The 27,055-nt window shown below is 39.7% G+C and overlaps 1 protein-coding gene across 10 annotated transcripts in view; it reads left to right on the forward strand.

The window, feature by feature from the left end:
* The window catches only part of CAGE1 (cancer antigen 1), a 54,995-nt gene that overhangs the window by 6,232 nt on the left and 21,708 nt on the right, over positions 1 to 27,055 (forward strand). For 9 of the 10 annotated variants that reach the window (XM_019419803.2, XM_019419805.2, XM_019419804.2 and 6 more), the window contains 6 exons: positions 2,172 to 2,695; positions 5,511 to 6,566; positions 10,010 to 10,159; positions 12,014 to 12,124; positions 14,520 to 14,600; positions 14,829 to 14,936. In XM_019419803.2, coding sequence (XP_019275348.2) covers positions 2,172 to 2,695; positions 5,511 to 6,566; positions 10,010 to 10,159; positions 12,014 to 12,124; positions 14,520 to 14,600; positions 14,829 to 14,936 — 2,030 coding nt within the window. The remainder of the gene's footprint in view (positions 1 to 2,171; positions 2,696 to 5,510; positions 6,567 to 10,009; positions 10,160 to 12,013; positions 12,125 to 14,519; positions 14,601 to 14,828; positions 14,937 to 27,055) is intronic. The other variant, XM_053904923.1, reaches the window with a different exon arrangement.

Raw genomic sequence — 27,055 nt, forward strand, 5'->3', positions numbered from 1 at the left:
ACCACAAAATACCATTTAATGCATACCAGTTTAATATGCGTTGGAGGGACATAGTAGAGCAAATAAACTTCTATGCTCTTGTTGGAAGTATAAATTGGTACAGCTACTTTGGAGGGTAATTTTGCAATGTCTAGTGAAGTTGAAGGTAACATTTTCTATAATCCAGTGATTCTACTTTGAGGTATGTATATTCAGAACCTAGACAAAAATTCTTAGTGTACAAGGAAACATGTATAAGGATGTTTACTGAAGGTTGTTTTTAACAGCAAAATTAGAAACATATCTAACAAAAAGGGATTAAAGTGTAATCCTTCAGTAAAATGAACCAAATCACAGATATTTACATGGCTAAGTCTGAAAAGCAAAATTTTAAGTGAAATAAAGACTTTTGTATGGATATAAATATATACATATGTTTTATGTCTAGTGTATATGTTACAAATGTAATTTGAGTCTATTTACATACAATTTTAAAGCATGGAAAATAGTACTGTACTGTATATCACCCAGGGTGCTGCATGACATTTTGAAATATTTAGGAAGCTGTGACACTGGACATCTGTTGGACTCCACAAACTACCAGCTTGAGATAGTTTACTATTTCAGTGTAAAACCATACTATAACCCTTTCTATAAAGTATTACTTGCAAAGCTGGGTCTTTGAAGGTTGCTGTGATAAAAAGCAAGTATTGTACAAAAATCAATGTAGAATAGAAAGTGATGGTTGGCATTGTCCTATCTGATTCCAAGATTTGAGACATGTGATACCCAGTAGTGCATCCAAGTAGTAAGTTCAATTGTATGAGAATAAAATAAAGCATTATATTTTTCTTTCAGTTTGTGTGTAATTTTCGAACATCTAAGTTGTTGAGACAAATACTGAAGTTGAGCTTCACTACTTAATAAATGGAACTGTTAGGTATTTCTTTCCAATTCTTGGAAGTTGATATATATTATTTAAGGTACATAATTGAGTAATGAAAGCAGAAAAATATGGGTGGAAAGAATAAATACATACCAGCTTTCGTAGTTATCTCTCAAGAGGGGGAAAGGAGGGAATTTAGATAGAAGGAGGCATCATTAATTAGTTTTGTAACGTTTTATTGCCTATTTGCTTCTGATTTTTATCTTTTTAATTTTTAAAATGTTTACTTATTTTGAGGGAGGGGGAGAAAGAGTGAGGGAATGCTGAGCATGAGTGGGGGAGGGGCAGAGAGAGAGAGGGAGAGAGAGAATCCCAAGCAGGCTCCACAATGTCAGCCCAGAGCTCAACTTGGGGCTCAAACCCTAAGATAATGACCTGAGCCCAAACTAAGAGCTGGACGTTTAACCAACTGAACCACCCAGGCATCTCTACTTCTGATTTTTAAAAATTTCTTGGGGCACCTGGGTGGCTCAGTCGGTTAAGCATCCGACTTCAGCTCAGGTCATGATCTCGCAGTTTGAGAGTTCAAGCCCTTCATTGGGCTCTGTGCCGACAGCTCGGAGTCTGGAGCCTGCTTCGGATTCTGTGTCTCCTCCTCTGTCTTCCCTACTCATGCTCTGTCTCTCTCTGTCTCTCAATAATAAATAAACGTTAAAAAAATTTTTTTAAATGTCTTAAGTCTGGATAACTTGTCATGTTGACAAACACAGCATTTAGAAATAGTGTTCTAGAATCCCAGGTGCACTGCCTACCCAACCTGTGACATTAGGCAAGTAAGTGACTTAACATCTCTTATGTCTCAGTTTCGTTATCTGTAAAACAGGGATAATAACAGTGCCTGGCTCAGGGGATTGCTGTGAGATTAACCAAGTTTATGTGTGTTTGTAATTATACTGTTCATTGTGCTTTTGTATTCTTTGGACACATAATCAAAACATTTTAAAATTACAGTACAACAAAAGAATTTTGAAGATATCTTGGAATTTGTTGTAATGGCATTTGACCAGAATGATGTACAAACTTTTTTGGTAGCAGTCATTTGAGAACTTCTGGTCTCCATGTAAAAAGTAGTTTATTTTGTTTGCTAGCACAAAGCCATGCTGAAATACACTCAATAAAAAAATGTTGTCATAAATATAATTTTAAAAAGACTCCCAACAGTTTATTTCATAAATGTAAATATAACTGTTAGCATATAAATGTATGGACAGCTAATTCTTATTTCCATCTTTCTCTTTCTAATGAGATTTCAACATTGGAAATGACTCACAGAATGTACTACCTCAACTAGTTGACCCCAGCATTTCTTCCTTCAGACAATTTGAACCCATTTGCAAATTTCATCACACAGAAGCATTTAGTAATGAAATGATAACATTTCAAAATCTGAAAGAAGGCTTACCTTATACAGTACAACCTGAAATGCAAAATCATGTGTATTATTGTGCAAAAGGCACTAATATAAAGGAAGATTCATTTAAGGAAGAAAATTCACTGGGAACTAGCACTTCTACAAATGAAGAGCAATTTGCTCATAAATGTGTCATACAACCTTCTAGAAGTCCACCTGTAGTCCACAGCAGTGGAGAGACAGTGAAATTCATGGAAATGTCACTGGCTAAAAGTGCTGCCACAGAATCTGCCCTCAAACCTAGTCAACCTCAGAGCTTCTGGTATGAGGAAAATGTACCCAGTGATGTTGACAAACCGTTTTACAAAGAGAACGGCTTTAACCAGCTTGATCTGAAAGCTAATTATGCAACAGAGAAGGTAAATTTTGGGGTGGTCAATATAGCTTGTGGAGTATTAAAATATGTACTTTCAAAAAAAACCCCAAAACTATGTATATAATTTTAGACTTTTCCAAGTACCACTAAATCTAATAATCAGCAAGAGGGACATTGCTTCTCTGGGGAAAATACCTTCTGAGATCTTAATCAATTTAGAAACAGATTTTTGTATTAAAATCATGTCCATACATGGAGATTAGCCCTACTGAATGGTCATGTCTTTGAGGACCAAAGCTCTGTCTTACTCATCCTTTTATGTGTCTTAGCATCTACATGGTGCCTTGGCTTTTATATTTGTGAATCAAATTGGCTGGAACTCAAGAGTTTACAGTAAGGAAAAGGTTGAGAAGAGGAAGAAGGATGGAGGTATTAAGTTATTTGACAGGAAAATCTTAAAATTTTTCTATCATGAGGGGTTTCAGTTAACAAGTATAAAATGTTAGTTTTTCTACCAAAGTGAAAATACTAATTTGTCTTTTGACTTATTGATTCTGGGCATACATGTAGTATCCTAAGAACACTGAAGATGCCACTAGTATAAATTCTATGTGCTCTCTGAAAATTTTTTAAAAGTAATAGTTTTAAGACTTGGTATGGGCAAATATAATCCAAGAATAGTAAAAATAATACCTTTTTATTTTAAGTCTGATGAGAAAAGCTATGACTATTTTTCATTTCCAAGTATGAGCAGTTTTTTTGTTCATTTATTTGGAAGCACTATTTAAAAGAGAACTTTATTTCCCTGTATTGATTCTGGAAAATGGCATTTAAAAAATCTGCTTAATTAGCATTTCTCAAGATTGCTCCTTCCTATTTCCACTGCATTTAGTCATTTATTCAGTCAATAAATACTTTCTGGAACCTATTCTGTGCTAGGCTCTATGCTATGTGTTGATTATATAATGGTTTTAAAGAATGTGGATTTTGTCCTCATGAAAGTAACACCTTAGTAGAGGAGACTCACATTAAAGAATCAAACAAATAAATGTAAACTTTCAACTATGATAAGGCTCTGAGTGGTTACATATAAAGTGTATGTAAAGTGTAGATAACGTGCTGTAGTATTACATATAAACTGTAAGCTGCAAGGATGGTAAGAGCTGTGAATAAAATGACAGGAGTCTTACTGTCCTAGTCAGTGAGTTTGGGGGAGGCTTCTGGAAGTAGTGGTCATTGAGCTGAGCTCTGAAGGATAAGTTATGAGTTAAGAAACTGTGGGTGGGAGAGCATTCCATGCAGAAGTAACATGTGGAAAACCCTGTGGCTTCAGGGAACATGGCACCCACTAGGACCTGACAGAAGCCTGGATTGAAGGAGGCATGTAGTAGATGAGGACGAAAGGTAGCCTTAGGCAGCAAGACCAGATAGTAGAACCTGTAGGCCTCTGTAGGGATAGTTGTTTTTATCCCAGAATGATAGTAAACCATTAAAAGAGAGGTCCAGTGACACCTGAGTGGCTCAGTCAGTTAAGCTTCCGACTTCAGCTCAGGTCATTATCTGGCAGGTTCATGACTTCGAACCCTGCATAGGGCTCAGTGCTGACAGCTCAGAACCTAGAGCCTGCTTCAAATTCTGTTGTCTCCCTCTCTCTCTGCCCCTTCCAGGCTCGCTCGCTCTCTCTCTCTCTCTCTCTCAAAAATGAATAAACATTAAAAAAAAAATACAGGGGTCCAATATCTCTAAGTTCTAGGAAGTTATACAGCCCATCCTTGCAAATATCTTTTACAGGATTTTTAATGTCATATTCATTTCAGTATTTTCTTACTACAACTTATTGTCCTTTGAAAAAGGACTCCTAAATTGGTCTCCTAATTGAAAATTAGGAGATTGGTCTTTCCAATTGAAAAATTGGTCTCCTAAAACCTGTGTTGTGGGCAGAAAGTCAATGGCAAAACATGTTCGTCTGACATTCTTACATTCACAGGAGTCATAGCAATGAGATAATGGTTTAGCAGGCAATAAAAGTAGTTTTCATTCAGGGGAGCCTGGGTGGCTTAGTCGGTTAAGCACCCAGCTCTTGATTTCAGCTCAGGTCATGATCTCACGGTTGTGGGATCGAGCCCTGCATTGAGCTCTGCACTGAGCCTCATGCCTGCTTAGGATTTTCTCTTTCCCTCTCTGCTCCCCCTCCCCCATGTGTCTGTTCCCTCTCTCAAAAATAAATAACAGCATTTTTTATTTTTTATTTTTTAATGTTTATTTTTGAGAGAGACAAAGTGTGAGTAGGCAAGGAGCAGACAGAGAAAGGGAGATACAGAATCCAAAGCAGACTCTAGGCTCTGAACTGTCAGCACAGAGCCCAATGTGGGGCTTGAACTCACAAACTGTGAGATCATGACCTGAGCTGAAGCCAGACATTTAACCGACTGAGCCACCCAGGCACCCCAAATAAATAAATAAACATTAAAAGAAAGGTAGTCTTCATTCAGAAGAGGCCTCACAGACTGTAGGGTAATTGATAAATTTGTTTTAATTCATTTGAAGTCAAAGAAAGTACATGTGTTCAGAAAATTTCGCACCATAGAAAGTGGTCAGAGTATCAAAGCTGAGTTTTTCTTTTGTAAAAGTAAATATGATACCTATCATATCATCACTCTTTGTGCTCTGCTATCGGTGTTATATATATTCTTAGCAGTTAATACCTAAGTATGTTTGTTAAATAGGTATTATTGGAAGTGGATATTATCATTGTTAGAGCTGAGAAAACCAAACTAGGGACCTAGGACTTAAGGCTAGCTCTGATTTCAAAACTTATGATCTTTATACTCTTTTTCACTTATTTTATTTACTATAAGATTTCAGTGTCTTCGAAAGGAATCCAGAGTTTCGGGGATATTCCTGAGATGCCAGTCAGTCACCAAAAGGAAGTCACAGTGGAGGACATGGACAGACCAGGGACTGTCTCATATTGGTCTCCTGCAGTCATTTCTTGGAGTAGTGGAGCATCTCAGGAGGACAGCAAGGCACCTGACATGGAGCAGAGTTTGGAGAGCTTACAACCTCTGGAAGAGGACATGGCTTTAAATGAAGTCTTACGGAAATTAAAACATACTAACAAAAGGCAGCAAACTCTGATCCAAGACCTGCAGTGTAGTAACAAGTATTTAGAGAAGAAGGTCGAAGAGCTCCAGAGGCAGACTACCAAGCAGCAGGTGTTCGTTGACATAAATAAGCTAAAGGAAAAGGTGGAAGAACTAATTGAAGACAAATACAGAGTGATGCTAGAGAAGAATGATACAGAGAAGACACTGCAGAACTTGCAGGAGGTTTTGGCTAACACCCAAAAACATCTCCAGGAATCTAGGAATGAAAAGGAAACCTTACAGCTCGAGCTTAAGAAGGTCAAGGGCAATTATGTTCACCTACAGGAAAGGTACATGACTGAAATGCAACAGAAAGATAAAACTGTAAGTCAGTGCATGGAGATGAACAGAACCTTAAGTGAGAAAGAAGAAGAGGTAGAGAGGCTGAAGCAGCTCAAGGGAGAATTGAAAAAGGCCACCACTTCTGCTTTGGACTTGTTGAAAAGGGAAAAGAAGACCCGAGAGCACGAGTTCCTGTCTTTACGGGAGGAATTTCAGAAACATGAAAAGAAGAACCTGGAAGAACGACAGAAACTGAAATCAAGACTGGAGAAACTGCTCACTCAAGTTAATAATTTACAGTTCATATCTGAGAACGAGAAGGGGAAGAATGCCAAACTGAAGCAGCAGGTCAGCTCAGTAAAACAAGAAAATGTGAGGCTACAGCAGCAGATTGCAGGGAGCAAGGAGCAAAATTATGCCCCTCGGTTTGAGACGGCTCATTTAAAGGAGGACTCTGGGGAGGCAGTGGAGGCAGATATCACAAAGGTATGGTCACAAATTCAGAATCTCTAACGCAGAATTTCAGGAGTTTCTAACAGTTTGCTCATGCATATTTAGATGCAGCACTTTGTCAGTAGAAAGAATTATTAACAACGACAAAAAAAGGGAGAGTTGGAAAAGGTACCACAGATTTGGAGAAGCTTCTCTGGTTCTTGGGTACTCACATTAAAGACAGCTACTTCTTGGATACTCACCTAAAGAGGCTATTTCTGGCCTCTTGTGACTATTTTGGTAGAGATGAAAATTAACATGGGAATTTTCTGGGTACCTATGACCAATCATCTGAAGTATCCTTTGAGAAAGGGTTTTCTACGTGGGGATCTCTATGTTTTCATGTCACTTCTGCCTATTCAATGATAAAACTAAATAACACAATTACGTATTTGGTTTACAAAGTAAAACAAAACTATATTATATCACATATTAATTTTATGAAAGTATACACTTTTTGATTGAGGTGTAATTGACCGATAACATCAGTTTCCAGTTTACAACATAATTCGTTATTTGTACATGTTGCAAAGAGATCACCACAATAAATCTAGTTAACATCTGTTAAAAATAACATGAAAGCCTCATAACAGTACATTTCAAGAGGCTGTAATTTTGTATTCTATGCAGTTCAAATGACTTGGTAGACAAGAACCTGGAAGCATGTCCTGGAAGTGATCATTTTCATAAGCCAGAGCACATCTATTTCAGTTTTGAAGGCTTGTCTTGAGATGTTTATAGTATAGGGGCACCTGCATGGTTTAGTTGGTTAAACATCCAACTCTTGATTTTGGCTCAGGTAGGATCTCACGGTTGGCAAGATAAAGCCCCAAGTTGGGCTCTACACTGACAGCACGGAACCTGCTTGGGATTCTCTCTCTCTCTGCCCCTCCCATGTGCATTCTCTCTCTCTCAAAATTAATAAACTTAAAAATATTATTTATAGTACAGCCTTATTAATTCTGACTATTTAGAAAGAAGGCTAATCTGGGGGCACCTGGGTGGTTCAGTTGGTTAAGCGTCTGACTTCAGCTCAGGTCATGATCTCACAGTTCGTGGGTTTGAGCCCTGCATCGGGTTCTGCGCTGACTGCTTGGAGCCTGGAGCCTGCTTTGGATTCTCTGTCTCCCTCTGCCCCTCCCCTGCTTCTGTTCTCTCTCTGTCAAAAATAAACATTAAAAACTTTTTTAGAAGAAGGCTAATTTTTTTAATGATTCTTAGGAAAATATTGTCTTATACTTAAAAAATTCTCTCTGTGATCTTTTCTCCAGAAAGAAGTTAGGATTTTCTATGCCAGTGGTTCTCAAGCTTTAGCATTCATCAGCATTAGGTGTGAAAATGCAGATTGCTGGGGCCCACCTCAGCATTTCTGATTCAGTAGGTGTGCAGGGAGGAGGGTGGTGCTAAGAATGTGCATTTCTAAGAAGATCCCAAGTCTCACCCTTGCTGCTGGTCCCAGGGTCACACTTTGAAAACCACTAACCTAAGCAGAGATGACCTTAAGTTTAGCTGCTAACCAAATCATGACAAATTTTGAATTGGTAAACTCTGAATAAGTTAGTACAACTGTACAGAGGTTTATCACAGTACATATTTTTTTTCTTGAATTTTCTTTAAAAAAAAAAAAGTAGTGGTGCCTGGGTGGCTCATTCGGTTAAGGGTCTGACTTTGGCTCAGGTCATGATCTTGCAGTTTGTGAGTTCCAGCCCCACATTGAGCTCGCTGCTGTCAGCCTGTTAGCCCAGAGATCGTCTGCCCCTCCTCTGCTCATGCTCTCCCCCAAATAAATATTTTTTTAAAAAAAGGAAAGTTCTTTGTTTTATCTTGACTAATCAATTTCTTTAATATCCCTAAGTCATCCTTACTCTGCTTTTAGTTTTGCTTTTCATGAACTCTAGGTCTGTTTTCTCAAAAGTGTGGTCTGGGAATGTCCATGAGATCAAAAGTATTTTCATAGTAATAGGAAGATGTTATGCCCTTGCCAGTCTCATTTTTTTCACAAGTGCTCCCAGTGGCATTTTCTAGAAACTGTTGATCATTGCTTTTATGGCTGCTCCATGTGTGAAGCAGATGTAAGAATCATGCTGTCTTCTATGAAGTCAGCATTATAGATACTTACAAAAATGTAAAAGATGCCACTCTTTCCACTAATTTTTTCCTTTGGAAAATGTGGTAATTTCATATTAAAATTGTTATTTATGTTGACACAAAGGATTTATTGTTATTTGAATAGATTAGTAAAAATTTTTATTTTTTTTTTTTAATGTTTATTTTTGAGAAGGAGAGAGAGAGAGAGAGAGAGAGAGAGAACATGCACACAGAGAGTGGGGAAGGGGCAGAGAGGGGAGACACAGAATCCAAAGCAGGCTCCGGGCTCTGAGCTGTCAGCCTAGAGCCTGACATGGGGCTCAAACTCATGAACTGTGAGATCATGACTTGAGCCAAAGTCGGATGCTCAACCAACTGAACCACCCAGGTGACCCAGTAAACATAATTTTTAAATGTTCTCAGTCATAATTTCTTTTTTTTTAAAGTTTATTATTTTAAGAGAAAGCATGTGCATACACACGCACCAGTGGGGGAGAGGCAGAGAGAGAAAGGAGAGGGAAAGAATCCCAAAAAGGCTCTGTACTGTCAGTGTGGAGTCCAACATGGGGCTCGATCCCACCAACCTGAGCCAAAGTCTGGAATGGGACGCTTAATCAACTGAGCCACCCAGGCACCCCCTCAGTCATAATTTCTAATACAAAAAATATTGATAGATATACCCCATATAAACAAAAAGGCTTTTGGGATTCTTATTAATTTTTGAGTCCAGAAAGGGGTCCTGAGAATCAGAAGTTTGAGAACCACAGCTCATAATTTTGTTTTTTTTAAGTATTAACATTTATCTCCAATTTCGTTTTTTTTTTTTTTTAATGGTTATTTATTTTTGAGACAGAGAGAGACAGAGCATGAACGGGGAGGGGCAGAGAGAGAGGGAGACACAGAACTGGAAGCAGGCTCCAGGCTCTGAGCCATCAGCCCAGAGCCCAATGTGGGGCTCGAACTCACGGAGCATGAGATCGTGACCTGAGCCGAAGTCGGAGGCTCAACCGACTGAGCCACCCAGGCGCCCCCAATTTCGTTTGTTTTTAATTTTAGAAAGAGAGCATGAGCAAGTGGGGAAGAGGGACTGAGGGAAAGAAAGACTCTTAACCGGACACAGGGCTCGATCCCACAACCCTGGGATTATGACCTGAGCCGAAATTAAGGGTCAGACACTCAACCAGCTGAGCCACTCAGGTGTCCCACTATCTCTTCAAATTTAAATTTGAGTGCCACGTTGTTAGTGCTGCTCAAAGTTTTAAAGAGTGGTATTTAATTCAGAATTTTACTTAAAGAGCAATCCAGACTCTCTGTCTTTATTGTAACACCTCTGAATTGTGTACACATAGGATGCAAAGATGATACATTCTAATTTGTTCCTGAATTGCTCACCTTGTGAAAAAGAAAGCCTGAATCCCCCAGATGTGAAAAGAACCTCTCAGCTGGTCTCCAAACTTCACAGTCTTCTGGCTCTGGTCATAGGACTTCTCACATGTCAGGTAATTTAAAAAATTCATATTTTTTATTGGGGAAGGAAGAAATATAGAAGTTGGACTAAACCAAAGAAGCAATATAAGGCGTTGGAGTTAAGTCATGGGAGAAAAAAATGGAAGACAAAATTCATACCTCCTCCTGCTTCTTTTTATCTTTCTTTAACACCTAATTCCCACAAGTAAAATAATATAATCAGATACAAGATAAAGGCACCAGAGAAAACCTTTTATTCTGTACTTCTTACATGTCATGGAAACTCTATCAGAGTGATAGTCTTGTTCTCTGGCTCAGTTGGTTCCTCGTGATTAGTGAGTGTTCCCATCATGGAGCTGTTTGCCCAATCTAAAATTTAGCTTTTGGGCAGGGGGAGAGCAGTGGGGAGTTGTATACATTAGTGGAATGAAGAATGAAATTAGTGTAGGCGAGTTTAAATTCTGACTTCACCACTTTCTGGCTCTGTGACTTGGCCCAAGTGACTTTGCCTTTCTCAGCCTCAGTTTCTGCATTGTAAGTAGGGGAAATGATACTTGCCCCTGCCCTTGGGAGGTTACAAGCACTACATTTAATGAGAGATGACAGTACAGAGCATGACATTTGATAGCTTCTCAAATGAGCTAGCTGTCTTTCTTCCTCTTCATTATTGTCCATTTCTTTGATCTTGGGTGTAGTCATCAGAGCCCAAATTGGGGGGCATGGTCTATGATGTTCCTGATCCAACACAACCCTTATTTCTATTGTGTTTTAGCTAAAGTTTGTTGAATGCTAGCATTTATTTAATGCTAGACACTGAGCTGAGCATTTTATGCAGAGATCACAAAGTGGCAGCATGCAGACTATATCCACCTAACGTTTTGTTTTTATATATGTGACTCTGAATGTGGCACAGACTCTCCTTAGCTGCAAACTTTTCCAGCCTACTTTGTTCCTTCAAACATTTGCTTACTTAACTGTAAGCCTCATTGGAGGCTGCTTCTCCACCACACCTCCCCATGAGGAGTGTGTCCTCATCCCTCTTGTTGGTGGATGTCATCCCACACCAAATATTATCTGTTTGCTTATTCTGTGTCTCCCACCCCCACCAGAGTGGAAGGCTTCAACATCAGAAACGTGGTATGTTGTATGCCCCGTATCTAATTCTGATGAAGCCCTTAATCAGCACTCAACAAATATTTGTTGACTTTCCAACCTGTCCTTGGAGGCATTTAAATTTACTGTCCCTGCCTTTCATGGGTTATCTCATCCATTCCTTATGTCAGTCTTTATATTCTCAGGCTTAAAAAAAAATGGAAACAAAACATGGAAAAACAAACTGGGACTTAGAACTGTAAGGTGTCTTGTCCAAAGTCTCACATAGGGTTAAGCGACAGAACTCAGATACAAACTCAGGCAGTCTGACTCATGCACACAGTTTTGGCCCTGAGGTTATACATACAAATACCTTCATTCTAGGCACCTAGAGCTTCAGTATTGTTGGGGATGTCTGATTACTCTGCTGTTAGATATAGCAATTTGGCTGAAATTTGGATTTGTAAACTGACCGGGCTAGGCTAACAGGAGATGTTCACCTTATTATAGGTGAGTATTAACTTCCCAGAGATTATACCAATCTGTCCCAATAGCCACTTACATACAAGTGTGAATCTATAAGAATTCTTTCTTATAACCCTTTATTAGGTGTCTTATGGATGAGTAATTGAGTTCAATATTATTTTATCTCTTTTGGTTTGGTCAGGTATTATGGAATTTTGTGTGTGTGTGTGTGTGTGTGTGTGTGTGTGTGTGTGTGTGTGTGTTTTCTGTCCTTCTTTTAGCTTTAATGAAAACTTTTTAATATAGCTTCTCAAACTATTACCCTTTAGGACATTACTACTACTGATGCTGAATATTTCAAAGATTGTGAGAAAATCAGTGATATAATGCTACAAAAACTGAAGCACTTCCATCTTAAAAAGAAAAATTTAGATAAAGAGGTACTGTATTCTTTATTCTAAAACCTGTATCATTTTTGGTGAAAATAATAGTCAAAGAGAAAGGTAACATAAAACTCTCCAAATTTTGATTTTTTTAAAAGAATCATTTTGGAGGACCAGATTAGTTTTACTATGGCCCTAACTAAGGAGATACATTGTTCAACATTTGGCTTGTTTTATAACTTAAGTTTGTATTACAAAATATTATTCATCTACCAAAAAAAGGTATGATTATTTTTTCCACTTTTGCATGGCACTACTGATTCTTTTTTTTTTTTTTAATGTTTATTTTGAGACAGAGAGAGAATGAGCACAAGCCAGGGAGGGGCAGAGAGAGGGAGAGAGACAGAATCCGAAGCAGGTTCCAGGCTCTGAGCTGTCAGCACAGAGCCCTATGTGAGGCTCAGACTCACAAACCACGCGATTGTGACCTGAGCCGAAGTCAGATACTTAACCGACTGGGCCACTCAGGCATCCCAGCACTACAGATTCCTGAAGAACAGTGTATTTTGATATCCCGATAGTGGTTTCAAACTTTATCACTTGGAATAGTGGATACATTGAAAACCAGTCATTTTATTTTTCAAGTGGCACAAGCATAAGGGAAGAGATTCCTAGAATTTCTTCAATTATTCTTTTCTTGGTATAGTGGTACAGAGATGGAGGGACAGATTAAGAGAGTAAGTGAAATGGGGAGGGTAATACCAGGATGTTAACTTCTGCCAGTTTTCATATGAGAAGAAAACAGAAGTGACAAGTTTATCAGCTAACGGAATAAAAATATACTCAAGTATGGGATCTTGGATTGTAGTAACAAACTCAGTCCTATATTATCAGGAAATTACTTCTCTGAACTGGTGTGGGTAGAAATTTATGCAGGTATTCTGGGGAGTCTCTTTGTCTTCTAGTTAACCTGTAGAGAAAAGGATCAAGGAATAACAGATATGCAGAGAAACAGATACATCCTCCATTTTTTAAGCTACCCTTCAAAAATAGGCCCCATTGATGGGGCACTGAGGCGGCTCCATTGGGTAAGCGTCTGACTTCAGCTCAGGTCATGATCTCACGGTTTGTGAGCTCAAACCCCGTGTCGGGCTCTGTGCTGACAGCTCAGAGCCTACAGCCTGCTTCAGATTCTGTGTCTCCCTCTCTCTCTGCCCCTTCCCCACTTGTGCTCTGTCTCTCTCCATCTCTCAAAAATAAATAAATAAATAAATGTAAAAAAAAAAATTAAAAAAAAATAGGCCCCATTGAGGGTTGGAGCAGGATGTTATAAAAATACAATATCAGATGTTTGTGTTCTTTTGGTAAATTTACCAAAATATTGGCAGATGAAATGATGTGGTGTCTGTGATTTGACTTAGTGAAGGGGAGGATTGGAGTGGGGAAGACATGGTTGGGGATATAAATGATACAAGATTGGCTGCTAACCGTCAATGGTCGAAGTTGGGTGATAATTAAATGAAGGTTCGTTCAAGTTTTTTCTCTATCTATATTGGAAATTGCTCATAATAATAATTCTGTGCTTCATAGTTTACCTCACTGATTTTTAAAGAAGTTTGAATTTTGAAGATTAAGATTTATTGTTATTATACTGAAGGAACAAATTAAAAAATAAGAAATGATTATAAATTACACCTAGGAAAAATTGGTAGTTTCTTTTTTTCCTCTAAAGAATTCTGATAGCCTGGTTGTAAAAACAACTGAATATTGGCATAAGCTCCCAGAGATTCCCAAGCCCACCCTCAGGTTCATTGATTGGTAGGACCCGTGGGACTCTGCACAGAGTCATACTCGAGGCTCTGTTTCACAGTGAGGGGATACAGAGCAAAGTCAGCGCCTGGAAAAGGTGCTCGGGGCAAAGTCTAGAGGAAAACAGATTCAAGCTGCCAAGAGTTCCTTCTCAGTGGAGTCACGCAAAATGCACTTCATTTTCCCAGCAATGAGCTGTGGCAATATATGTGAAGTTTTTACCAGGGAGCTCATTAGAGACCCAGCACGCAGGATTTTTATTGGGGGCTGCTCACATAAGCACCTCTGACTAGCACATACTAAAATTCCAGACCGTCCAGAAGGAAAGAGGTGTTCAGTAAACACTATATCTTTGTACAGATAGATGAGGCACAATGAGCTGTTCATATTACAGAACGATGGAAATCCTCCTGCAATCCAAGTTTCCAGTCCCCAAGGGAGCAATCTGACTAGCAGGCCTTTCTAAGGAGAGCAGTCTCAGATCTGCTGTGTGATCGCTTTTCTGTACATGAGCTGTGAAAACAGTAGATCTTTGGAGACCAGGGATTAGATGGTGCATGATTTGATGATTTTATTATAAATGTTATAGAATGTAGTCTTATTTTGTCTTCTTTTCTGAAATGTAAAATGCTTTTCTTCTTAGCTACTGAAACATAAAGACAGAATCACAGCTTTTAGAGAGTTGATTACTAATGAAAAAGCATTTCAAGATCGAGTTACTGAGGTGAGTGTAATATTTACTGTGCACTGTCCTTAACATACAAAAATACAATTTCAGATATTTATGTTCTTCTGGGAAATGTGTTGAAATCCTCCCAGCTGTATGTTCTATACGTCTATGATTCTAGCCATTGAAGATCTCTTTGATTGTTAAACTTATAAAGTATTTATTGTCAAATTTTCCAAGGAATGTGGAAGTGTTGGAAGTGAGCACAAATGTATGTAATCTCAGGTTACAGGCTTTGATTCAGATGAAACCAAGAATGTTGGAGATGTACCTATCTTACTGGGAGCCAAACGGAATAAGTACCACAGTTTGAATGAAGAGCTTGATTGCTTGGTAAGAAAGATCTTTTGTTGGTTTGCTATCCTTTTTATCCATAGCACCATTTTATGGACAAGTTTAAGAAACTATCAACCTTCGGGGCGCCTGAGTGTCTTTGTTGGTTAAGTGTCCAACATCAGCTCAGGTCATGATCTCACCGTTCATGAGTTCAAGCTCTGCATAGGGCTCTGTGCTAACAGCTCCGAGCCTGGAGCCTGCTTCGGATTCTGTGTCTCCCTCTCTCTCTGCCCCTCCCCCACTCATGCTCTGTCTGTCTCTCTCAAAAATAAATAAACATTAAAACAAATTTTTTAATTAAATAAATAAAGGATTCTTTGAATCAAACTTAAAAAAAAACTATCAACCTTCAAAAACTTTGTTCATTAAAATGGTCTTACACTGGCACTGTGGCAGTATTATTTGACCACAAGAGTATAGAATTGAAGTTTGTACTTTCAGGTTTTGAAATTTTACATATTGTTCTACCTGATATTGTTTAAAGTAATCAGATTTATTTTTTCAAAATGCAGAAATAAAAAAACATGTGCTATTTTTCACAGCGATTGAAGCACATTTATATTTTTGCACATTATTTATTTTAGTAATCTCTACACCCAACATGGGGCTTGAACTCACAGTCCTGAGATCAAGGGCTACATGCTTTTCTGACTGAGTCAGCCAGACACCCCACTACCATCATTTTTATATCAGTATATCAATAGCTGTTTATAACAACTATGATTTAGGAGTACTTTGGGAAATAGTTCTTATAGTTTACTTTAGATGCCATCTAAAGATGAAGGCATTACCACAGAAAAGAAATAGTAATTATGTGACTTAAGGGAGGTGTTAGCTAATGTGGTGGCGATAATCATTTTGCAATATAGAAGTGTATCAAACCAACATGTTGTATACCTTAAACTTACACAATATTATATGTCAGTTATATCTCAATAAAGCTAGAAAAAAATAAAGATAAAACATGAAAAATATGTTATAAGAAAGTGAAAATGTGAGGTGCCTGGGTGGCTCAGTCAGTTAAGTGTCCAACTCTTGATTTCCGCTCAGGTCATGATCTCACAATTTGTGAGCTCAAGGCCCGAGTCAGGCTTTGCACTGACAGCATGGAGCCTGCTTGGGACTCTCTCTCTCCCTCTGTCTCTCTGCCTCTCCCCTGGTCACACTCACTCTCTCTCTCAAAAATAAATACATAAACTTAAAAAAAAAAAAAAAGTGAAAATGTGATCTTGGTATCTAGATAGTTACAGAATTACAATCAATTAGATTTTACTATAATGAAAAGGTGATTAATTAATGTAATTTGTTTTTTAATAGTGATTAATTAGAGAAGTCTATAATATTTCTAAATTATTAAAAATTGGCATTCTGCACTAAATTCATAGCATAACCATTCATCTTTAAGAGAGAAGAAAAAGTCCAATGGGCTCAAAAGTTTCTTGTAATTCATTAACTTTTTAATTTAATAAGTAATTATTGACTTCCCAGAAAAGGCTAAAAGTTGTAGTCACTCTGGAGACAGAGAGCTAAATCAAACATGGTGTCCACTTCTTTTTGTTTTAATTTAGTGTTTGTTTATTTTTGAGAGAGAGAGAGCATAAGCAAAGGAGGGAGGGCAGAGAGAGGAAGACACAGAATCTGAAGCAGGTTCTAGACCCTGAGCTGTCAGCACAAAGCCCAATGCAGGGCTCGAACTTACAAACCATGAGATTGTGACCTGAGCCGAAGTTGGACACTTAACTGACTGAGCCACCCAGGCAACCCCCTGATGTCCACTTCTAACATAAATAACTATTCATAAGGGGTAATGGAGAATTTTTTTAAGTTTATTTATTTTGAGAGAGAGCACAGAGAGGCAGAGAGAGAGGGGGAGAGAAAGAATCCCAAGCAGGCTCCACACTGACAGGGCAGAGCCCAACATGGGGCTCAAACTCATGAACCATGAGATCATGACCTGAGCTGAAATCAAGAGTTGGGCGCTTCACCGACTGAGCCACCAAGGCGCCCCAAAGGAGAAATTTCTTAAAAAGTGATACAGTGACTAGCATCTGTCAGAGGCCATGTTTGTTGAATGAGGAGTTCAGAGGAGGACCAGATGCTGTCCAGGTGGGGGAGTCATGGAACACCTCGTGAAGGAGAATGGCTGGTTATGTCCGACCATAGAGGGATGAGAGCAGACCCTCAGTAAGTTCATTAGTAGTTTCTCTGCTTCAGCATAGAAGATACTGCGAGTGAACTTCATGTCCCCAGCAGTGGGAAGCTGGGAAGGACAAAGCGCACACAACTGGAAGCATGTCAGATACACGATGTCATTTTTTTTTTTAACGTTTATTTATTTTTGAGACAGAGAGAGACAGAGCATGAATGGGGGAGGGTCAGAGAGAGAGGGAGACACAGAATCTGAAACAGGCTCCAGGTTCTGAGTTATCAGCACAGAGCCCGACACGGGGCTCGAACTCACGGACTACGAGATCATGACCTGAGCCAAAGTTGGACGCTTAACCGACTGAGCCACCCAGGCGCCCCACGATGTCATTTTTAAAGTGTGCTGTGGCCTACTTGTGCAAACCATGTCTCAGACCAAATAATTGATGAGGAAGGGACAACTCTTCACTGGAAAAGTGAGCTATTAAAAGCGGAAGAGAAGAGGCATCTTTTCCTAGCAATTCTAATGGCTGCTAAAACCCTACATTCAAGACTGAGGTGGGGTGCCTGGGTGGCTCAGTTGGTTGAGCGTCCAACTTCAGCTCAGGTCATGATCTTGCAGTTCATGGGTTCAAGCCCCGCATCGGGCTCTGTGGTGACAGCTCAGAGCCTGGAGTCTGCTTCCAATTCTGTGTCTCCCTCTCTTTCTGCCTCTCCCCTGCTTATGCTGTCTCTCTTTCTCCCTCAAAAATAAATAAACATGAAAAAAATTTTTTAAAAGACTGAGGGGGAACTTTCAGTGAATGGGTCAGACTGACAACCACCTGAGCCTGCTGATTAATGTCAACCTCACTAAAGGGGAGACACACATGCCTGTGCCCCCTGACGTGCCACAGGAAGGACACACACACAGCAGCATCTATGAAGCCTTTTCAGCAAAACAGCTGGGTCCGAAGGCAGCTTTCTAGACCTAACTACCTTGACAGTAGATAAAGAGATGAATTAAATGACACCATGGTAATAAATGCAGAATGTGAAAAACTCTCATCAGTCAACAATGGACACAAGGAAAGGAAGGAAGCGAAGGAATAACGATTATAGACTAAAGGAGTTTGGAGACAAGAAACTAATCAACCAAATGCAGTGAGTGTGTGACACCCATGTATACAGGTCCTGATTTGAACAAACCCACTATAAAAAGGTATTTGTGAGGGGCTCCCGGTGACAGCTCAGAGCCTGGAGCCTACTTCAGATTCTATGCCTCCCCCTGTCTCTACCCCTCCCCTGCTCACACTCTGTCTCTCTCTGTCTCTCAATAATAAATAAATGTTAAAATTTTTTTTTAAATAAAAAAGTATTTGTGAGATAGTAGCAGAAAAATCAACACAGTCTAGGTATAATATTAGAAGTTATTGTTAATTTTACTAAATGAAATAGTGATATCACTGTGTTTTTAAAGCCCTGATCTGTTAGTGATACATATTGAAAAGTATGTGTGAATGAATTAATAGGATGTCTAGGTTTGCTTTAAAATACCCTAGGAATAGACACTTGGGTAGCTCAGTTGTTTAAGAGTCTGATTTTGGCTCAGGTCATGATCTCACGGTTTGTGAGTTTGAGCCCCACGTCAGGGTCTGCACTGGTGGTGCACAGCCTGCTTGGGATTCTCTTTCTCCCCCTCTCTCTCCACCCCTCCCCAACTTGTGTGCACATGTTATCTCTTTCTCAAAAATAAATAATAAACTTTAAAAATAAACTAGGGGGGCCTGGGTGGCTCAGTTGGTTGGGAGTCCAACTTCGGCTCAGGTCATGATCTTGGCCGTAAGTTCTAGTCCCAGGTCTGGTTCTGTGCTGAGAGCTCAGAACCTGGGGCCTGTTTCAGATTCTGTGTCTCCCTCCCTCTCTTTGCACCTGCCCCACTGGCGCTCTCAAAAATAAATAAACATTAAAAAAAAATTTTTAAATATTCCAGGGAAATGAAAAGGCGGCCAAGTTGGGGTGGTGGGAGGTTGAAAACGGATGAAAAAACAATGGAAAATGTTGATAAGTTGTTGAAGTTAAGTGCTGGGAACATGGAGGTTCATTTATACTAGTCTCTCTACTTTTGTATGTGTTTGGAATTTTCCCAAATAAAGAGTTTTAGTTGTGTTCTTTGTTTTTGAAGTGCAGAAGTATGCTCCAAAAGGCTCATTTCTCATTCTCTAAGGAACTCTAGGCCAGCAAGACTTGGTCTGCTGGAGCTAAATTTGAGGCTCATACCTCCTCTCCTCCTTTGTCTTGTGCTTCTCTTGTGGCCCTTCTGACCCCTTGCTTTTGGTTCTTCTTCACAATTCTGATCCTCTTGTTGCTCGTTTCACCTCCTGACCTCTTCCATCTTGAGACAGCGTCCTTGACCCCAGCTTTGCCTACTGACTGGCTCTAGCACTGTGGTTGTTTAACTGTCAAGTGCAAAATGTATCCTGATCCTAGAAGCCCTTGATAAGGTACACCAAAGGTGGGGATTTAGTCAGAGGGAACAGACAGGCGTCTAGTTAACAGTGCTGAAGTTCAGGGGTGCCTGGGTGGTCCCAGTTGGTGAAGTTTCCTATCTGACTCTTGATTTTGGCTCAGGTCATGAGTTCAAGTTCATGAGATCAAACCCTGAATCAGGCTCTGCGCTGACTGTGCAGAGCCTGCTTGGGATTCTCTGTCTTCCTCTCTCTCTCTGTCCCTCCCTCCCTCAAAATAAATAAATAAACATTTTAAAAAAACAGTGATGGGGCACCTGAGTGGCTCAGTCGGTTGAGAGCCCGACTTCAGCTCAGGTCATGATCTCATGGTTCGTGGGTTCGAGCCCCGCATGGGGCTCTGTGCTGACAGCTCAGAGCCTGGAGCCTGCTTCTGATTCTGTATGTCTCTCTCTCTCTCTGCCCCTCCCCTACTCGTGCTCTGTCTCTCTCTCTCTCAAAAATAAATAAATATTAAAAAAACAGTGATGAATTTTAGGGTTCAAGTTAGGCTAGTTGTAATGATTCTTCAGGGTCCTCCTAGATCCCATCTTCAGTAAAATAGGAATTTTTTTTTTTAAGTTTATTTATTTTTAAGGAGGGGGAGGGGCAGAGGGCAAGGGAGAGAGAATCCCGAGCCTACTCCATGCTGTCAGCACAGAGCCGAAGGCAGGGCTTGATCTCACAAACCATGAAATCACGACCTGAGCCAAAATCAAGAGTCAGACACTTAACTGACTGAGCCATTTTAGTGCCCCCAAAATCTTTTTATAAAAATAAAATACTTTTACACCAGTATTATAGAAGATATCCTTTTTTTTTAAGTTTACTTATTTATTTTGAGAGAAAGTGTGAGCAGAGAGAGAGAATCCCAAGCAGGCTCTGTGCTCTCAGCACAACAGAGGGCTTAATCCCATCAACTGTGAGATTATGACTTGAGCCGAAATCAAGAGTTGAATGCTTAACTGAGCCACCCAGGTGCCCCTAGAAGATATCCTGTAACCATAATTATATAATAGTTGAAGACTAAAAACTGAAATACTATTCTAAAACATCCCACTTTACTGTAACACTCACTGTATTAGATGAGACGTTAATTTATTCTTTTGGTAGTCTTAAAAGTTAGAAGTTTATTTCTTCTCAAGGAAATGCTCAGAAAGTAGCAAATTCGCTTCATTTTCATATTCATCTCCTATAGTCCTAAAAATAAGGAAACAAATATTATATAAGGCATAAAACTACTACTCTAGGAAAACTTTTCTAAGTAAGCCAAAAGAAAACCATCACAACCCAATGTCGTATGGTTCCTCTGAACTATTAAATATACCCACCAGTTCCTGGATTTGGATACAGTATTTCCTTGAGTAAACCTTACAGTTTGTGGGCCTCTCTGCCACTGAACCACCAACCTCCTGAGGAAGATTCTGGGCTCACTGGAACTCAGGTCACACAGATGGGAGGGCTATCCAGTTGGGCGGAACACTTGCTCCTCAGTTTCCACAGGAAGATATCGACCTTACCATCTGTTTCTTTGCCCTCTCCAGCACCCAGGGTATTCATGGGATACTCTGCTCCCTTTCCTCATCTTTCTGGTTTTGATTTTCCTAAATCCTATTGTGAAGCCAGTGCAAGAAGCAATACTTGCACGACAGATCCTGGTTGCAGGATATAACATCAGTCTATTTGTTGACCAACCTAGAACTTAACTCTTCCATCTCTGAAAAATTATCTGTGCAGCCCTGTCATTCCTCCCAGAGCAATCCACAGTAGAAAATGCATTTCACTTCTTGGTCAAATACACATATACCCCACACACAGAAGAAACACTGGGTTTTTATTGTTCTGTTCTATTCCATTTTTGTGCATGTTGGTCATAAATTCATTTCACTGCTTAATGAGTCACAACCTGGATCATGATTATTAGCAGAAAGCTGCTGCTTGAAACATGTTGTCTTGGCCCTCCAAAAGGATTGCTTTTACCAGGTTGTGTTTCGTGTTATGCCCTTAGCAATCCTAGGAAACCTCTTTCTCTATTTGTTACAGAGAGATTGTTGTTTCACTTAGTGCCATGTGGATGAGAACTTCCTTTGAGGCCTCAGGCCTACTAGGAAAAACTCTTTAGAAACAGGTGTGTTTTCATCACACGAATAATGCAAATCATGTAACTGGCCAGATGTCAGTTTTGCTTTAGCTGCCAGGAAGTTCAGTATCAAATGCATGGCTCTGTAGTGCAGGTTTTAACTGTCTTCATGTATGCATCTTGTTCTTCACTTGTTCTGTACGTTCTGGTTTAATTGCATTTAACTTATATTTTACTATATGTATTCAATCTCAAAACCATGTAAAGAATTGGGAAATCAATCAATCAGCCAGCCTTCAGATGTCCCAGTCTCCTAGGCCATTCATAATAATGACAGATATATTTACGATCATGGTTAAACGTTATTTCTACCTTGACACACTTTCTCTGTAAGTTGACAGCAGCAGAGCATAAGACAATCCCATTTGAGGAAAAAGTGTTAGTGTAAGCAAAAAAAAAAAAATTTTTTTTTCTTAGGAAACCTGGAATTTTGAACTATGTAGAACCAAATAGCTTGACTGTATTACCAGGCCACTTGTACCTCTCATCATAGAAGGCCTCAGTGATCCTCGCAGAGGTGTGTGGGAGGCACAGCAATGGCCACCCAACACGGCAACAGAGATTTTGTGTCGCTTAATGAAATAAAAAATCTAGGCACTTACAGCAAAAGGGACTTGGTAGCTATGATTAAATCAAGGAAACTTCTGTGGAGATAGATGATTAAATCAAGGTCCTTGGGATGTGGAGGTGGATTATCCTGGATTATCAGGATGGGCCCAATCTAATCTCATGCATCTAGCCATGTCTGAGAGAGCTACAGCCTTGAAGAATGTTAGAGATGCAACGTGCTGGCTTTGAGGATGAGAGAAGGAGACCACAAGCCAAGTGACGTGGGCAGCATTTAGAAGCTGGAAAATCTCCCCTAAAGCCTTCAGAAAGGAACACAGCCCTGCTGACACTTTGACCTTAGCCAAATGAGATCCCTGCCAGACTTCTAACCTACAGAAATGAAAGATAATAAATTTCTGTTGTTTTAAGCCACTTAGGTTTGTGGCTATTTGTTACAGCAGTAATAAAAAGCTAATACAAGAGGTATTGGCCTTATTTTTTTGGGGGGGTGGATTTCAGTGCCTCATAATATATTAGGGCAAGTTAATATATTATTAACTTGGAACTATGTCCATAAATCTAGAACACAGGGGGACTGTAAAGGGGACCCAACCCAGGAAATCTTCCTCCAGAGGACTTTATAACTGAGCAGTAACACCTGGTCCGAGGGAACCTCATCCAGCACCACCAGCCAGCTGGCTTCTTCACCTCTCAGTACCTGTATCCACACAGCATGGAAAGCAGCTTTCCGGGAGAACTTCGTCCTCTACTCTGACCAAGTGTATAGGGCCTGTGAATAGGGCCAGACACAGGTACTCTTCCTCTGCCTAGCTCAGCCCTACCCTGGGAGCCTGCCTCTTTGAGATCATTGGCAAGGCCCCTCGCCACTGCTGGAGGTCTGCATTTGCACCACGTGCTCCAGCACACGTGGGCAGACCCCACAGGAAGGGAGGTGCTGGGGAGATGAGAGAGCATGCCCCTGCACTTGCTGTCAGCCCTCGAGCACCCTCCAGATACTTCTTATCTCCACTTATGCAAGGGCTCTGATGCGATCTTAAAAAGTATTTATTTTAAATATTTCACACCAATATAATATAATAAATAAATATAATATATAAATAAATAGCCCTGTATGTACCACCCAGGTAAAGAAATGAAACGTGAATATAGTTGAAGCCCCCTGTGGCTGTCTCCAGTTGCATTTTCATCCCCTCCACCCAGTGGTAACCATTATCCTGAATTTAATGTTTACCTTGACCATGCAGGTCTGTATTTCCTGCATATATATGTATCTTTAAACAATGTGCAGTATTGTTTTGCATATCTTTTATTATTTTACATATCTTTTTTATTGTACATCCTTTTCTAAGTTTTTTGGCCTCAATCCTATAACTGTAAGGTTCTTTTTTTTGTGTGATAGATGTAGCTGCATTTACCCATTTTCACTCCTATGTAGTATTTTAACATATGAATAAATCATAGCTCACACTAGAACGTTTCAGATATACCGAGTCTTTGTCCACAAACCTTTGCAGAGTTGAAATCACAATGTCTATATACTGTTGAATTTTAATTGATATATCACACATTTTTATGTGCTACTATACTATCCTTATAGATTGTATATAGATTATATATAATTCTCAATGGCTGCATAATATTCCATAGAGTGAAAATACAATAATCTTTTAGCGATTCCCCTTATTGGATGATTGAGTTCTTTCTGGTTTTATGGAGAGGCTTTTCATTTGTGATTATTTCCTTAGAATAAATTATTGAAGTGGCATTACTGCTTTTAAAGCTATAAATATGCATGTGAATCTTTATGTACATAATCAAATGAATTTCAAAAGACTAACTTTACCTTACAGATATCAGTGTGTTAATGGTGCTATTTCATCAAATATTACCACTTGAAATGTTTCTAACAATTGACCTTTTAGTTTATACTTGTAGTAAGATGAAACATTTTTTAACATACTGTTTTTACAATTGTGTGTGGGGGACAGTCTCACCTGCAGATTTTAATATATACAGAGTTTAACAACTCTCTTTTAACAGAGATTTTAACATATGCATTATATTTTAAAGAATAATAATTGTGATAGAATAAATAACATCCTGTTATATGCAGATTCCAAACTGCTTTCCAAGACAAAGTTTTAAATGTTATTGTATATATTCCTAGGCCTGATAACCATCTAAAGATTTTTTTGCTTTTTCTTCAATTTCACGTGTCCCCAAATCTGATTTCTCTTCTACCTTCACCTAGTTATGGAGACTGACCAAGGAGGGTGGGAGGCATGGGGAGCAGGGGGAGGAGTTTCCCCGTGAGGGCTGAGATCCTCACTGGGCGCAACAAAGGATGCCAAAATCAAAGGACTAAACAAGGCCAAAAACCATGCAGGAATGTCATGGGAAAGACCCAGAAGGGAAGCCACAAGAATCATCGACCAGATAGGAGGATGGGGTGGAGGTGTGGTGGCACCAGGTACAGTACCTATGGATCCAGAAATCTGGGGCCAGATAGAATAGAGCCAAGTGAAGCCTCTTCTCTGTGAACCATGTGGTGAATGGGAGCTCTATCATCGGTTTGACAGTGGTCTAGATCTCCTGCTATTTTAAGCCAAGTGCATAGATAGTCACTTTACTACTCTTCAGTTTCTCATACTTCATCCAAATCTACTTTCTTTTAGTGGAGACTTCAAGTGGGTTCAGGTTAGCATTCAGCTCAGAAGTGCTACAGTGTCTCTGAGACATCAAGGAAAAGACACATTAAAGGACACCTTTCATTAATATTATTCAAATATCACATTCAAGGTTATCTCATGGTATCTTCCTTTACAAAAGAAAAATGTTACCACCACTCCATCCTTTATTATTTAAATATTACTTTACATATACTTTTTGGTATGCTTTCATGAAAATGTTTTAGACTTTTTCAATGATTCAATTCTGTCTTCTAAAATTTTTCTTTTTCTTTTTTTTTTTTAGCTTATTTGAGAGAGAGAGAGAGAGAGAGAGAGAGAGAGAGAGAGAGAGAGAGAGAATGTGCATTCAGGGGAGGGGCAGAGAGAGAGAGAGAGGGAGAGAGAGAATCTTGAGCAGGCTCCGCACTCTTAGCACAGAGCCCAGTGTAGGACTCCATCTCATGAATTGTGAGATCATGACCTGAGCTGAAATCAAGAGTTGGATGCTTAACCAACTGAGCCATTCAGGTGCCCCTAAAATATTTCTATTTTGAAATTTCTTTTAAACTCTAAAATTTGAGCTTTTAATGAAAAGACAAGCAATGGACTGGGAGAAATTTACAAATCACAGGGATATTTTTAATGTTTATTTTTGAGTGAGAGAGAGAGTGTGGGGGAGGAGCAGAGAAAGAGGGAGACAGGGGATCCAAAGCAGGCTCCATGTAAAGCCTGTTGTAGGCCTTGAACTCATGAACCATGAGATTATGGCCTGAACTTAAGTCAGATGCATAACCAACTGAGCTACCCAGGTGCCCAACAAATCAAAGATTTGATAGAGGACTTGTATCTAGAATATGTAAAGCACCAGGGTGCCCAAGTGGCTCAGTTGGTTAAGCGTCCAACTTGGGCTCGGGTCATGATCTAATGTTGGTGGGTTCGAGCCCCGCATCAGGCTGCATGCTGACAGTGTGGAACCTGCTTGGGATTCTCTTTCTTCCCTTCTCTCTCTGCGCCTCCCCCACTCATGCTTTCTCTCTCTCAAATAAATTAACTTAAAAAAGAAAACTTAAAAACATATGTAAGGCACCCTCAAACTCTATAAGAAGAAAATAACCCAATTTATTTAAAAAAAAATTTTTTTGGGGGTGCCTGGGTGGCTCAGTCGGTTGAGCGGCCGACTTCGGCTCGGGTCATGATCTCACGGTCCGTGAGTTCGAGCCCCGCGTCGGGCTCTGTGCTGACAGCTCAGAGCCTGGAGCCTGTTTCGGATTCTGTATCTCCCTCTCTGTGCCGCTCCCCCGTTCATGCTCTGTCTCTCTCTGTCTCAAAAATAAATAAACGTTACACAGAATCCGAAACAGGCTCCAGGCTCTGAGCTGTCAGCACAGAGCCAGACGCGGGGCTCGAACTCACGGACCGTGAGATCATGACCCGAGCCAAAGTCGGCCGCTCAACCGACTGAGCCACCCAGGCGCCCCGAAAATAACCCAACTTAAAAAGTGGGCAAAAAGGTTTTAATAGACGCTTCACTAAAAGGATACATGGATAGCAAATAAATATGTGAAAAGATACTCATCATTGAGATGCACATTAAAACCACAATGAATACCACTACATAACCCATTATAGTGTCTGTTAAAAAGACTGATCACACTGAGGATTGATGAGTACGTGGAACAACTGCAAGTCTCATATGCGGCTGATGGGAATGTAAAAGGTACAGCCACTTTGGAAAACATTTTGGCAGTTTATTAAAAAGCTAAACATACACCTGCCATTGGTCTACTCTTAGGTATTTACCCAAGGAAATGAAAGCATATGTTTCTACAAAGATTTGGATGTGAAAGTTTCTAGCAGCTTTATTTATAATCAAAAACTGACAGCAACTCAAATGTCTAGCAACAGATGAATGGATAAAAAAAATTGTGGTATGTCCACACGATGGAATACTACTCAGCAAGGAAAAAGGGATGAACTACTGATATACATGCAACCTAGATGAAGCTCAAAATTGTGTGGAGTGAGAAGAGCCAGACAAGAGTAAATACTGTTCGCTTCTATTCTATAAAACTCTAGAAAATACAGACCAGTCAATAGTGACAGAAA

This window comes from Panthera pardus, unplaced genomic scaffold, assembly GCF_024362965.1.
Source record: "Panthera pardus isolate Hobbes unplaced genomic scaffold, ASM2436296v1 HiC_scaffold_17, whole genome shotgun sequence".
Taxonomy (NCBI): Eukaryota; Metazoa; Chordata; class Mammalia; order Carnivora; family Felidae; genus Panthera; species Panthera pardus.